We start from the raw sequence: 16259 nt of genomic DNA, 5'->3' as shown, positions 1-16259 counted from the left end.
TGAGGTTCTGGGTCTGTGAATTGGCTCAGGGCTGGGAAGTAGCTGAGGGGCTGTGAGAAATCAACATTTTTGGCAAGAATAAATACAAAGGTGATTATTTTAAAATCTTATTCTTAAGCAGGAGATTTTGGATTCAAAGTCCTTCATATTCTGCTCTCAACCTACCTTTTCCTACATTCATCCCCTATTGTCTTCCCCAACCTGAACTTCTAATACTCTTCATTCTCTCCCTGAATAAGTCCTATTCCTCCCAGACCCAGGGGATCAAATGTCACTTCTTTTGTGAAGCATCAAAAAATAGGAGGACCAACAACGTTCCAAACTATGCTAGGAACTGGGGTCACAAAGACAATGTGGTTCCTGTCCTCCAGAGGTTACTATAAAGACGTAGGATTTTAATTCTGTAATTCTCTGAAACTCAGATTCCTAATTACACAATTACTGGGCACTACTGTACGCTCAATCTTATCTCGCTTAACTGCTTTCTCAGACATGGAGACTCCCCAAGTCACCAAAGTTAATAGTTTCTCAATCCTCAAATTTCCTCCATCCTGCTGCTGAGTCAGGAGCCATCTTGCAGTAGAGGGTAATAAAAATCTACATTTAAGCAAGACACTCTAAGCCTGTTAAGAAAAAAAAAAAAAAAAAAGACAATCTAATTATTTAAACCCAGTTGCTTTATTTTGCACTTTTAAAATTCACAAAAAGCTTCACAATATCTGCTCTTCCCCTGTTGATCATCAAGGCTTTATGGTAAGACAGTGAAACCTTTATCACAGGAATTGGGCACACTCAAAAACAATGGATCATTTACAAACAAATTTCTTTAATCAAGAACATTTTGCAACATACATACTCTGGCACATATCTGAATTCATCTATCTTAAAATAAGACTTTAAAAAGCTTTAAAAATAAAAGATTTAACACTGACAAGCCTACCAGAATAATGCTGATGGCAAGCTATAAACAGCTTTAAATGTTGAATGTAATTTGGGGAAAGGGGAAAAGGAATTATCTGTTGAACCTATATTTAAATGCATCTGTGAGTAAAACTTCTCTAGTTTAATGAATTTCAACAAAGTGAACAACTCCTTTGCCTCAAGGTAGTTGAGTCTCAAGTTTTATTTTTAAACTTGTGACATCTTGACTTAAGGAAATGAATCCTGGAATTAGAATATTTAACAAGAAAAACATTGGCGCAAGAGAGAAACAAGACTACTTTCTTAGTCTTTCTAATGTGGATAACAGATAAAACCACTGTTCACATTAGGGAAAAATAGCAAAGATGATAGGTAGGGTTTAGTTTTGGCTTATGTACAATATCTAAATTCAAGGTGGTCTCATATAGGAAACTTAATAATTGTTGCCTTCAGTTAGTTTTTTAATTTGTGGAATGGCATAATACATATTTTGAGGCACGCATTACAGGATCCACTACAATTATTTACACTGCTATTTTCACTTTTAATATAATTTTTATCTACTCTGGGGTAGCTCTCTGGATATAATCAATAGAGGCCACTAAAAATAATGCCAGAATTCAAGTGAGAAGAGAGTGGAAATGGAAAGAGGATGGGAGGATAATGAAATTGGGTAGCAATAACAAACATTTTTAAAGGTTTCCGAACACATGCCATGAAATTACATATTTTGGCTAAATGCCATTGGGCAGCTGGAAGTGATCAGGAAATGAGTGGAATATCCTAATTGTCCCAGTTAGATTCTTAACTAACCCGTGATTTGGATGGCTCGCTCATGAAGGACTGTTTACATAGAATAGGCTGCTTGGTGAAGGGTAGTTGTGCTAGGCTTACAGCCTACTCTGCTTTGTTTCGTTCAAGAACACTTTTAGAGGGCTATGAACCCCTAAAAAGGGCAGCAGAACAAAGAGTCTGTTAGACTACAAACAGAGATTAACAAAGGCATAATCTGTAAATGGTTTAATTATGGATATGTCATCTATCACCTTCTTTCTTGAGATGGGGAATATGGGCCTACGGAAAAAATGAAACTCCACTACTCCCCCATATTGTAAATTTTTCTATTCTGGTTAGAAAGTTTTAAAGAAATCTCAACTTTAAAATAGGCCTCATCTTTCATCTCGAATTGCCCCTTCTCTTAGTCTTATATATGATATTGTTTAAAACTCACACATCAGTGAGACCAGTCAGGAGTTTCAGCACCATTTTAACAGAAGACAGTTCATTTACTTGGAAAACAGGATTTTATTATGGGGTGACTTTTAGAGATTTAAGTGCTCTGTTTTATCACAATGAGAGTTATCCTCAAAGCAAATATTCTCTACGATAACGAAGTATTCAATTTATTTGGGTAATATACTTAAACATATTAAAAGTTACAAAGCCTAAGATAAGCAAGCAACAAGTCAATAAAAATCACCTCAGGATTCTAACATCTTCACATGGTATCACTGACTATGAAATGCAAAAAGACTATAAATATTTAAGTGGAATGATCTCTAACCTATACAGTACATTAGTGTGACCAAACAAATGATCGCATACTAAGGAAGACTACAGGACATGAGTAAGTACAGAAAGCTGCTCTCCAGGACTGCATTTTCAAGAAAGCTTAAAAAATTAACTGACCATCATTTTAGGAGGGAAAAAAAGATAAGTATGGATTAGGAAGCTCTACATGTAGATTAAAAAAATTCGAATTAAAATATCTTAGACTATTTTAGATGTTTATTTGATACTGGAAATATGGTCACTATCATAAAGTATTTCCCTTCATCACAAAAATTCCATATATTAAGGATTTACACAATCCAGGGGGAAAAAAATCTAGAAACGTTTTTTTTTTTGCCTGAGCAAGTAATCTAAAAAGGCTCTCCAAAATCTTGACTAGAGGTATCATACTCTGCAATAAAATGCTTGAGTTCTTCAACACACCGCTCACCTATTTCATGTAAATTCTGTCTCAATGCAAACTGTATAGACTTTTCTAATGAAGGATCTTTTTCAATCAGCATTTTCACAACCATCCCAAAAGTTTCACAGTCTTGTCGGTAAACCTAGAAAGATGAAATACATTGTGGTTAGCTAAGAATAATTAAATTAGCCAAACATTGAGCTGATTCAGCTGGCAGAACTATGGTGCTAAAATCTAAAAGGGAGACACAATACTGCTGAACCTCTCTTGGCTCTGAGTATACACTACTGCCAAAGGCCATTTAAACCTCTGTCTCTGAGATTTGCTGACAAGCTGAAAGAGTAGAAAAGCACTGATACACCACATCACTGACTATAGAAATCTGGCATGGCGTTTGTCAAGCATAAGGCAGTCTACTAACAGGACATCAGACTAGAAACGAGAAGAACTGAGAACAAATGCCAGCTAGGTAAGGCACGCTGATGGCTTTATTTTTTACTTGTTTGGAAGAAGTAAGTTTCCAAGCCCCTAACTTCAGATTATTTGTTTGAATCATGACCAGATGACAAATTTTAAATTCTGTTTAGTATACGAAAGACAACTATAAGAAGGCTGAAAGTATTTATTTGAAAAAAGCTTTTCAAGTTATAAATATTTAACCATAATTAAAATCACCAAGGCAGAGTTAAGATCAAAACAGTATGTTATACACATACATGTTCATGCATGCATGTGTGTACACATATATGTATATATAGATACACACATGTATACATGTGTATACATGTAAATATTTTTTCCACCTCAATGTATATATTATACTATTTTACTTCAATATGTATATATAATTTTTATCAATGGCAATTAGGTATTATTTCCTGCCCCCAAATTGCTAAATTTTCTCCAGACTAAATGTTATTTCTTCAGTTTACAGTCACAAAATGCATTTTAGATTTCTATGCTATTTTTCATACTCTGCAATCCATGTATTTAAAGAAATATTACAGTTAAGTCTCCATGAAAATTAAGTGAAATACAAATTGTCTGATTTAAAAGAACTGTCACATTAATTTTAACTTTTCCAAATTTAACAAAAACAATCAACATAACATGTTTATTCTCTGAAAAAGGATTTTATTCATTTTTTAAAACCTTAGAAAGAAGTAATTTGAGACATTGCTTCGCTTATGATAGTTTTCATTCCTCAAATGATCACTGCTAGTTGTGGTTGCTGCTAATATATTTTAAATGTCTGCAAGATTTTTTTATCCTTTAAAATAGATATTTAAAGAAGAATATTTATTTTTGACTCTCAGTACTAGGTTGCTAACTTATACTAAATTCACTTCTTTGCTCTTGAAAACTATTCACAAGCCCCAAATTAAAAAGAATAAGTTTTTCAAATGACCTAGAAATTAAAATATATAAAACCCTCAGCTGCCTTCTCCATCTCAGTACTAACACACACACACACACACACACACACCCCTTTTTCTAAATAGTGATGAAATTTACTAATAGCCATTAACTTTAATCCAACTATTTAAACCAAACATTTATTCCAGTTTATCTTAAGGTTTACATGACCCAGAATTGATATTACTAACTACTCTAATAAACCAACTTAGGAAACAGTATACCATTCACATGATATTACATAGGCTGTCAAGGCAATAGAGCACAGGAATTGGTCTAACAAACACAGAGTACCTAACCTAATGAAGCCAATGCAGTCCCCATGGGGGAAGGTAAATTCCTTACCAAACCAGTCAAGCCACATAATAACAGCATTCTAACACCAACCACAGGCCTCAGAAGACCACTTTGTGGGTGGCCTAAATTTTATAGGCTTCTTTATAGCAGATGTAACTAGATGAGGATAAGGTTACACTGTGAATTAACCTGCAAATTCTTTAATGTAAATCTGCTGTTTTACCTAAACTGTAACTCTTTGTTTAGCATATTTACAGAACATAAATGTACTACAGATTTGCATATCAAAAGTAAAACCATATTAAAATGTGTTCATACATTTAAACTGCAAACTACTGTCACTCTGGAGACAAGATAATACAAGCATTTAAAGGCTGTGTTTTATTTTTTAATTGTAAATCCTTTTTGAATTATTCACTGAAATAGACAAATTTTTGTACATTAGTTGACAACAACTAGAACTGCCCAAAGCAATGTAATTCTCTACTACAGGGTAGATTTTCTAAAAAGACTGCTTAAAATGCAATGGTTGGGCATTAGACAGGAAATAATTAGTTTTTTGTTAAAGGAAGAACCTCACCCTCCAAACTTTTATAAATAAAATTCACAACGGTCAGAAACATATTTCCGAAATCTGTTCCACAGTAAACTCAATCCCAAACAGGAAGGGTGTAGTTATCTGTGGAAGAGTTTGTTTGCTTATGGTCCCAAGCTGGAAATGCATTAATAATCTTCAGATTTGATATCTACAGGCCACACAGGAAGATTTTTTGTTGTTGCATTTTCCCTTGATTGGACCTCATCAAAATGGGAAACATGTTAAAGTTTGGGTGGGGCTCACATACATTGCATAGAAACATAGTTAAGTTTGCCAGCAAAATGAAAACACTATCCAAATGTGCTTTCACACAGTCCTTTATTATAGTAGTCTGTGTTAATAGTTGAATTCTCATAAAGTGCTTCTAGGAATAAAGGGATATGATAAAATAAACTACCAAGGCTTTTTACTATTAATTATGCTGTCTAGTGACTGAAAGAAGAATATCTGGCAAAACAAACTACATACTTATAATGACATAAAATTCCTCTAAAATGTATATCATTGTAGACCTTACCCTCTGTTCCCACAAAAAGAGAAAACAAAAATTAAGGCAAAATGAGTTGTTAGAATTTTCATTTCAGACAAACCATCTTTAGCATATATATTACAGCTCCGTAAAGAGTAGTTCGGTGGAATGATAGAGATAACACAGCCATTAGCCACAGAAAGCTACTTAAATTTAGGTAAATATGCATATACTTATCTTAATATTTAACTTATAATTTATATTAATATTAGGAGGTACATGGATAAATCGCAAAAGTCAGACATGCACACAGCCCTAAAAGACTGAGGAATCAAAAACAATGATTTTTCTCTATTGTTGATACCTCAACATTGCATATATTTTCCTTTATCTGAACTCATTTGGTTCAAATCCTGTGTGTCCTATTTCAGGAGAGTCACATCCCAATGGGAAAGGTAAACACAGACAAGTAAAACACAGCATAAAGGAGATGACTAGATGTGGAAGGTGACAGGGAAGCTAGAAAGACCGAGTTCAAGTCCTGACTCTACTACTGTGTTGGGCTGAATAACGTTCTCCACCCCCACCCCACCCCCAAGACGTCCATATCCTCATGCCTGGAGCCTAGGAATGTGTTACCTTACACGGTACAAGAGACTTTGCAGATATGTTTACATCAAGGATTTGAGAAAGGGAAATTATCCTGGATTATCCAGGTGAATAAAATATAATCACAGAAGTCCTTAAAAAGAAACACAGAAAAAGAGAGGAAATGTGATCACAGAAATAGAGGTTGAGTGATGACCTTTACAGATGGAGGAGGGAGCTACCAGCCAAAGAGTACACGCAGCCTCCAGAAACTGAAAAAGGCCAGCAAAGAGATTCTCCCCTAGAGCCTCCGGAGTAAGTACAGCCCTTGCAGACGCACTTTTGGACTTTACACATTCTTCTTAAACTCACGTGGAACATGCACCAAGATACACCACATTCCAGGCCATAAAACATGCCTTAGCAAATTTAAAAGAACAGAAATCATACAAAGTATACTCTCAGACCACAGTGGAATTAAGTTAGAAATCAAAAGAAAGATAGCTAGAAAAATCCCAAGATATTTGGAGATTAAACAACATACTTCTAAATAACACCCAGATCAAAGAAGTCTCATCAGAAATTTTAAAATATTTTGAACTAAATGAAAATACAACTTATCAAAATTTGTGAGATCCAGCAAAAGCAGTGCTTAGAGAGAATTTTATAGCATTAAATGAGTATGTTAGAAAAGAAGATATAAAATAAATGATGTAATAAGCTAGGATTCTAGAAAAAGAAGAGCAAATTAAATGCAAAGTAAGTAGAAGAAACTAATAAAAATTTGAGCAGAAATCAATGAAATTGAGAAAAGAAAACTAGAAAATCAATAAAACCAAAAGGTGGTTCTTTAAAAAGATGAATAAAATTGATAAACCTCCAGCCAGGCTAACCAAGAGAAAAAGAGAGAAGACACAAATTATTAATATCAAAATTGAAATAGGGGTCACCACTACTGACCTCCCAGGCATTTATAATAAAGGACTATTATGACAAGTCTATGCGCACTAATTTGATAAATTGATGAAATGAACCAATTCCTTGAACGATACAGTCTAGCAAAACTCAAACAAGGAAAAATAGATAATATAAATAGGCCTATATCTATGAAAGAAATTGAATTAACAATTAATAACATACCAAAACAAAGCATTAGGCCCAAGTGGTTTCACTGGTAAATTCTACCAAACATTTAAAGAAAAAATGATAACAATTCTTCACAATCACTCCTAGTAAACAGAAGCAGAGGGAACATTTCCTACTGTTCTATGAGGTCAGCATCACCTTATTACCAAAACCAGACAAAGACATTACAAGGAAGAAAAATTACAGACCTGTATCTCTCATGAACACAGATGCCAAAAAATTCTGAAATCCAAAATACAATAAAAAGAATTACACATCACAATCAAGTGGGATTTACTGCAGGTATGCAAGGTTTGTTCAACATGTGAAAATCAGTTAATGCCATCCATCACATCAATGTGCTAGAAAAGAAAAATCACATGATCATATCAATAGATGCAGGAAAGCATTTGAAAAAAATCCAACACTCATTCACAACAAAAAGTCTCTGGCAAACTAGGAATAGAGGAGAACTTCCTCAACTTGATAAAAAATATCTACAATAACCCTACTGCTAAATCATGGTGAGAAAGTAGATGTTTTCCTCCCAAGACAGGCAACAAGACAAGTACATCCCCTTTTACAACTCCTATTCAACACTGTACTGAACACAGATAATGCAGTAAGACAAGAAAAGGTATACCAATTATGAAGGGAGAAATAAAACTCTCTTTGTTTGCAGATGACATGACGGTGTAGAAGATCCCAAAACTGACCAAAAAACTAGTGGAAATAATAAGTGATTAGAGCAAGGTTGCAGGAAACAAGGTTAATATACAAAAGTCAACTGCTTTCCTAGATAATAGAAATGAACAACTGTAATTTGAAATTAAAAACAAAACACAGCACCAAAAACACTAAGTATAGTATAAATCTAACGAAACAGATACAAGATCTATATGAGAAAAACTATAAAACACTGATGAAATAAATCAAAGAAGATATAAATACCAGCATACCTCATTTTATTGCACTTTACAGTGCCTGCAGTGTTTTTTACAAATTGAAGGTTTGTGGCAACCTTGCATCAAGCAAGTCTATTGGCACCATTTTCCAACAGCATTTGTTCACTTTGTGTTTCTCTGTCACATTTTGGTAATTCATGCCATACCTCAAATGCTTCACCAGCAAAAAGATTATGGCTCACTGAAGGCTAGCATTTTTTAGCAATAAAGTATTTTTTTAATAAGGTATGTATATATTTTTTTAGACATATCGCTATTACACCCTTAACAGACTATAGTATAGTATAAACATAACTTTTATGTGCATTGGGAAACCAAAAAATTCATGTGACTTGCTTTATTGTGATATTTTCTTTATTAAGGTGGCCTGGAACTGAACCTGCAATATCTCCTAGGTATGTTTGTAAATGGAGATATAGTCCATGTCCATGGATAAGAAAACTAAGTATTGTTAAGAAATCAGTTCTTCCCAACTTGATCTATAAATTCAACACAGTCACAACAAAAATTCCAGCAAGTAATTTTTGTAGATATTGACAAACTGATTCTAAAGTTTATATGGAAAGGTAAAAGACCCCAGAAGAGTCAACATAATACTGAAGAAAAAGAACAAAGTCAGAGAACTGACACTCAACTTACTATAAAGCCACAGTAATCAAGACTGTATGGTATTTTCAAAAGAACAAAGAGATCAGTTGTACAGAATAAAGAGCCCAGAAATAGATTCATACAATTCAACAGTCAACTGATCTTCGACAAAGGAGCAAAGGCAATTCAATGAAGAAAGAATAGTCTTCAACAAATGGTGCTGGAAGAACTGATCATCCATGTGCAAAATCTAGACAGAGGTGAACTCAGAATGGATCATAGACCTAAATGTAAACTACAAAACCATAATACTTTTAGAAGATAACAGAGGAAAAAATCGAAGTGACAACACCAAAAGCATGTTCCAAGAAAAAAAAATTGGATTTCATTAAAATTAAAAACATCTCCTCTGGGAAAGACAATGTTAAGAGAACAAACAGACAAGCTACACACTAGGAGAAAAATCTTTGCAAAGCATATATCCAACAAAGTACTAGTATCCAAAATATACAAAGAATTCTTAAAACTCAAAGACGAGCTCAATTTAATAAATGGGCAAAAGATCTGAACAGACACCTCACCAACGAAGACATTTAGATAGCAAAAAAGCAAATGAAAACATGTTCCACATCATATGTCATTAAGGGTATTGAGTATTAAAACAATGATGAAATGAGATACCCCTACACACCTATTAGAATTGTTAAAATCCAAAACAATGACAACCCCAATTTCTGGTGAGAATGCAAGCAATAGGAACTCTCATTCATTGCTGGTAGGAATGCAAAATGATACAGGCCACTTTGGTAGACTACTGAGAAGAATCACACAAATGAAAAAAAGAGGGGAAACGTTAGGTACCCTCTGTGCCTTAGTTTCAGTATCTACAGACCTAACTATGCTGTTGTAAGGACGGAGATAATAAACAGCACTCAGTATAGTGCCTGCTCTGTAGGAAGCATTTAATATATGTTAAAGATAGCGATGCTGATGATGGAAAGAGGAAAAACACTCTTCTGACTTTGTCTAGAGAAGGGAGTATGAGAAAATGATATTGTAACTTCTTTTTAATGTTTAACATCTAATTATATTTCTAACATCAAAGACTACAGTTAAAATTTTATCATTAATGCTTTTATTTTGGTTTTAGTTTTATCTCAAGTCCTTTGCTTTCTGCTGACATTAATCACGTGCACATTGAAAAAAAAATCAATGTGAAGACCACATTTCCCATCTCAAGAGCTGATTCTTTAAACATGAGGAGTTCTCACTAGGAAAACATGAAGGAGGAAAAGGAAATAGCATTTTGGGAAAACTCAATTGGCTTGGCGTAGTTAAAGCATGTTAACCTCAAAATAGGTCATGAAGAGCTTTCTTTCAAGGAGTTTAGATCTCAACTTATACATTAACAATTAGCAAATGGGTAAAAAGCTACAAGCACGAAGTGGATCCTTATGATGTATCAGGGAGAAAATGGTTAGGAATCAATGCTATGGGTTCCTGAGAACCAGAACTATGAATGCCACGTGATGTGTTAAAGAAAGAGGCTTAATTCAGAGTAATTAAGAAGCAATATGGATATGATAATATCAAAAAAACAAACAACCCAATCCAAAAACGTGCAGAAGACCTAAACAGACATTTGTCCAAAGAAGATATACAGATTGCCAACAAACACATGAAAGGATGCTCAACATCACTAGAGAAATGCAAATCAAAACTACAATGAGATATCATCTCACACCAGTCAGAATGGCCATCATCAAAAAATCTACAAACAATAAATGCTGGAGAGAGTGTGGAGAAAAGGGAACACTCTTGCACTGTTGGTGGGAATGTAAATTGATACAGCCACTATGGAGAACAGTATGGACGTTCCTTAAAAAACTAAAAATAGAACTACCATATGACCCAGCAATCCCGCTACTGGGCATGTACCCTGAGAAAACCATAATTCAAAAAGAGACATGTGGGCTTCCCTGGTGGCGCAGTGGTTGAGAATCTGCCTGCCAATGCAGGGGACACGGGTTCGAGCCCTGGTCTGGGAAGATCCCACATGCCGTGGAGCAACTAGGCCCGTGAGCCACAACTACTGAGCCTGCGCGTCTGGAGCCTGTGCTCCGCAACGAGAGAGGCCGCGATAGTGAGAGGCCCGCGCACCGCGATGAAGAGTGGCCCCCGCTTGCCACAACTAGAGAAAGCCCTCGCACAGAAACGAAGACCAACACAGCCAAAAATAAAAATAAATTAATTAATTAATTAAAAGTAACATTAAAAAAAAATACATTGAATGACAATTTAAAAAAAAAAAAAAAAAAGAGACATGTACCACAATGTTCACTGCAGCTCTATTTACAGTAGCCAGGACATGGAAGCAACCTAAGTGTCCATCGACAGATGAATGGATAAAGAAGATGTGGTACATATATACAATGGAATATTACTCAGCCATAAAAAGAAACGAAATCGAGTTATTTGTAGTGAGGTGGATGGACCTAGAGTCTGTCACACAGAGTGAAGTAAGTCAGAAAGAGAAAAACAATTACCATATGCTAACACATATATATGGAATATATATTAAAAAAAAAAAAGTTCTGAAGAACCTAGGGGCTGAACAGGAATAAAGACGCAGATGTAGAGAATGGACTTGAGGACACGGGGATGGGGAAGGGTAAGCTGGGGTGAAGTGAGAGAGTGGCATGGACATATATACACTACCAAATCTAAAACAGATAGCTAGTGGGAAGCAGCCACATAGCACAGGGAGATCAGCTCGATGCTTTGTGACCACCTAGAGGGGTGGGATAGGGAGGGTGGGAGGGAGGGAGACACAAGAGGGAGGAGATATGGGGATATATGTATATGTATAGCTGATTCACTTTGTTATAAAGCAGAAACTAACACACCATTGTAAAGCAATTATACTCCAATAAAGATGTATAAAAAAAAAAAGAATAATGGGTGGAAGGTTTTAATTTATTTCAAGGGGGAGGGTATTGGGAATGGGAGATAAGGTCAGTACCTAATATGTAATTGAGGCACCTATCAAAAGGAAGTTGAGTACTGAGTCTAGACTTTAGGAGAAAGAAATAGAGGAGGGAGGGAGGGAGGGGGAGAGAGAGATCATTTTCAGCACCAATGCCAGCTGAGGCCATGGGAGTTCCTTGAAGAACGGGATAAGTTCTTTCCAGCTCCAGTATCTGATAAAGTAGATATTCAGTAAATGTTGAATGAATAGCTAAAGTCAGTTCTGAGAGAATGTATAGTATAAGAACAAAAGACAGCCCAAAGTAGACATCTAAAAACGTCAATACCAACCCTAAAAGTGACAATAAGGAAGACTAAGAACCAGGAGAGAATGAAGGAGAACGTTTGTAAAATAAGGACACAGTCAATCAAATGCCAGAGAAAGGTTTAGGAAGCTGACAAACAAAACATGTTCACCGGATGTGGAAATGAGGGAGTAGCTGGTCGACTGCAGAAGCAGTTCACTGGCTGGTGGCGCTTACGGAGCTATGCTGCCCAATCCAGCAGCCACCAGCCATATGTGACTACTTAACTTTAAACCTTAATTAATTACATCAAAAATTCAGTTCCTCAGTTGCACTTTAGTGGCTTCCATATTGGATAGTGCAAATACAAAACGTTTCCATCGTCACAGAAAATCCTATTAAGCAGTGCTGTTATAGAAAATGGAGCAGTGAAAAAAGGGTAAAGTGACAAGTGTTGACCTGGTAAATTAATTAATATATATTTGCAACTATTTCACCATTAAAGTAGAAATAGAAGTTTACCACTTTTAAAGAAGCACTGTGAAATATTAGTACCTGTGAAATATTCTATAATCTTTTGGTGAAATTCATATAAAAATGTAAGTTAAAAAAAGTAACTCCAATTGAGGCTTAATATACAAGGAAACATTCATAATGTCTAATGTGTTGATGAGGCTGGGAAAAAAGTGACAGCATACTGATGTTAAATACTGGAGCAAACTTAAACCTTTTAATTTGGGTCTGTGGTAATGCAGAAGGTGTCAAAACTACTGTCATTTACGTTGCTCCTTGTGCTATATTAATAGAAAAAGATATCTTTGAAACATCCTCCTCAAAACTGCACTGGCTCTTAAAAACACAGCTCCTAAAAAGAACACTGATGGTTGCTAAGAAATGCACTATGAATACATGGATTAGATCTCAACCGCCTACATTCAATATGTGGGTACAACTACTACAGCCACATAAAAAAGTAAGTCCAAAATTAATGACAAAGTGGTTAAACGCTAAAAACACCTTAGCAATTAATGTCTGTAGAATTCTCATCCATAAATACAGATCAGTTTATAAACTTACACAATTCAATCAAAGATTAATATTTAAATGGTTTTCATTTTATCCTTTCCAGCTTATTGGTTCTTCCAATCTTAATATACTCAACAGACAAAAATAAAATAAATAATTCCAAAGAGTCTACAAAATTTTTCGCTGATGCCAAATCCAGGTACCATGGAGATTAAATACAGGAACAAGACAAATCTCAAATTAACACTGAGCAAAAAAAAGTTGCAAAGGAAATTAGAGATACCATTTATGCATGTCTTTAAAAGTTTATTTAGTTTAGGGATACATACATATAAACTAAAAATACATAAGAATGACAACCCTGAGAAGGGAGGGAGAAAGCAGGGATCTGCGAGGGGCTTTATCTACATCTGTAATATTTTATTTATTTAAAAAGAGGGGGGGAAAGCCACAAATATTAAACTCTAGTTAATGACATACATGAAGTATTTAGGAGTGAAGTGTACTGAGATGGGCAACATATGTTGACATGCAACTAAAAGTAAGATGAATTAATGGATGAACAGAAGCATGGATAGATATGTCAAAGCAAATAAAACAAAATATTAATTAGAGAATCTAGGTGATCAGTATATGGGTTTGCACTGTATAATTCCTTATGTTTGGAATTTTTATAATAAAATACTAAAGGGAAAGAGAGATCTAAAGCAAAATAAGGCCTAATGATGGGTATATGGGTCTGGGCATCTCAGCTTACAAATGAAGATGGATCTCTGTTTTGCTTGGACTCTGGGTACTGAACTCTGCATCTTATCAAAGTGGGTTGAGAATTACAGATATTAATGAATCTGTAAATGCAGATATAAATTTGAATGACAGATAGCTGTGCCTGGCAGACAACTAGAACTCATCTACTATGTGCAAGGCACTGGATTTAGTCAGTAATAGAGCAGACCCTGCCCAAGGAAATTAGATTCTAATAAAAAACAGTAATATGTTTAAGATAACCATAAGGCAAGGCAAAATACAGAAATACCTCAGAGATATTGCGAGTTCAGTTGCAGACCATCATAATAAAGCAAATATCACATCCCATGAATCTTTTTGGCTTGCCAGTGCATATAAAAGTTATGTCAGATAACCTATGGACTAGGAGAAAATATTTGCAAACAATGCAACCGACAAGTGGTTAATTTCCAAAATACACAAACTGTTCATACAACTCAATATCAAAAACCCAAAAAACCCAATCAAAAACTGGGCAGAAGAGCTAAACAGACATTTCTCCAAAGAAAACACACAGGCCAACAGGCACATGAAAAGATGCTCAATATTGCTAATTATTAGAGAAATGCAAATCAAAACTACAATGAAGTATCACCTCACACCAGTCAGAATGGCCATCATCAAAAAGTCTGCAAATAATAAATGCTGAAGAGAATGCGGAGAAAAGGGAACCCTCTTTCACTGTTGCTGAGAATGTAAACTGGTGTAGCCACAGTGGAAAACAGTGTAGAGGTTCCTTAAAAAACTAAAATTAGAGCTACCATATGATCCAGCAATCCCATTCCTGGGCATATATCTGGAAAAGATGAAAACTCTAACTTGAAAAGATACATGCACCCAATGTTCACACCAGCACTATTTACAATAGCCAAGACATGGAAGCAACCTAAGTGTCCATCCAACAGATGAATGGATAAAGAAGATGTGGTATATATCTACAATGGAATACTACTAAGCCATAAAAAATACTGAAATATTGCCATTTGCAGCAACATGGATGCACCTAGAGATTATCATACTGAGTGAAGTAAGTCAGACAGAGAAAGACAGATATTATATCACTTACATGTGGAATCTAAAAAATAATACAAACAAATTTATTTACAAAACAGAAACAGACTCACAGACATAGAAAACAAACTTATGGTTACCAAGCGGGGGGGGGGGGGTGGTGAGGGGATTAACAGATACACACCACCATATATAAAATAGGTAAAACAATAAGGATTTACTGTATAGCATAGGGAACTACATTCAATATCTGGTAATAACCTATAATGGAAAAGAATCTGAAAAAAATATATATATATATAACTGAATCACTTTGCTGTATATCTGAAAATAATACAATATTTTAAATCAACTACACTTCAAAAAAAGAGTTATGTTGGGACTTCCCTGGTGGCTCAGTGGTTAAGAATCCGCCTGCCAATGCAGGGGTCACGGGTTCGATCCCTGGTCCGGGAAGATCCCACATGTCGCGGAACTTCTGAGCCTGCGCTCTAGAGCCTGCAAGCCACAACTACAGCAGCCCGCGTGCCACAACTACTGAAGCCCACGTGCCTAGAGCCTCTGCTCCGCAACAAGAGAAGCCACCGCAATGAGAAGCACGCGCACCACGACAAAGAGCGGCCCCTGCTCGCCACGACTAGAGAAAGCCCGCGCGCAGCAACGAAGACCCAACGCAGCCAAAAATAAATTTTAAAAAGTTATGTTTACACTATACTGTAGTCTATTAAGTGTGCAATGGCATTATGTCTAAAAAATTGTATACACCTTAATTTTAAAATGTTTTATTTCTAAAAAATGCTAACCCTCATCTGAGCTTTCAGTGAGTCATAATCTTTTTCCTATAATGACATCAAAGATCACAAATAACCATAACAAATATAATAATACTGAAAAAGTTTGAAATATTACAAGAATTACTAAAATGTGACACAGAGACACAATGCGAGCAAACACTGTTGGAAAAATGGTGCCAGCAGACTTGCTAGATGCAGGGTTGCCACAAACCTTCAATTTGTAAAAAATGCAATACCTGCAAAGCCCAGTAAAGTGAAGCACAATAAAACAAGGTATGTCTTTACAGTAAATGCCATAAGACAAACACAAAATATTGGTATTATAATAATTCCAAAGAAAAGATCATAATGAGTGGAGAGGGGGAGGACTAAAAGCACTTAGAATGCTGGCTATTTTCAGGAATCCTGGAAGATTGCTAACAAAAAAG

At 35.4% G+C, this 16259-nt stretch overlaps 1 protein-coding gene across 6 annotated transcripts in view; it reads right to left on the bottom strand.

Annotated features, from left to right (window-relative positions):
• Positions 1-656: 656 nt before the first annotated feature.
• Positions 657-16259, bottom strand: part of PPHLN1 (periphilin 1) — a 152174-nt gene continuing 136571 nt past the window's right edge. For all 6 annotated transcript variants that reach the window (XM_068560062.1, XM_068560065.1, XM_068560064.1 and 3 more), the window contains one exon: positions 657-3038. In XM_068560062.1, the coding sequence (XP_068416163.1) occupies positions 2844-3038 (195 nt within the window). In that variant the 3' untranslated portion in view covers positions 657-2843. The remainder of the gene's footprint in view (positions 3039-16259) is intronic.

The sequence above is a fragment of the Eschrichtius robustus genome, chromosome 13 (genome assembly GCF_028021215.1).
Source record: "Eschrichtius robustus isolate mEscRob2 chromosome 13, mEscRob2.pri, whole genome shotgun sequence".
In the NCBI taxonomy this organism is placed as follows: domain Eukaryota; kingdom Metazoa; phylum Chordata; class Mammalia; order Artiodactyla; family Eschrichtiidae; genus Eschrichtius; species Eschrichtius robustus.
Note: the sequence above shows the minus strand (reverse complement) of the source record. Positions and strands in the feature narration are given on the sequence as shown.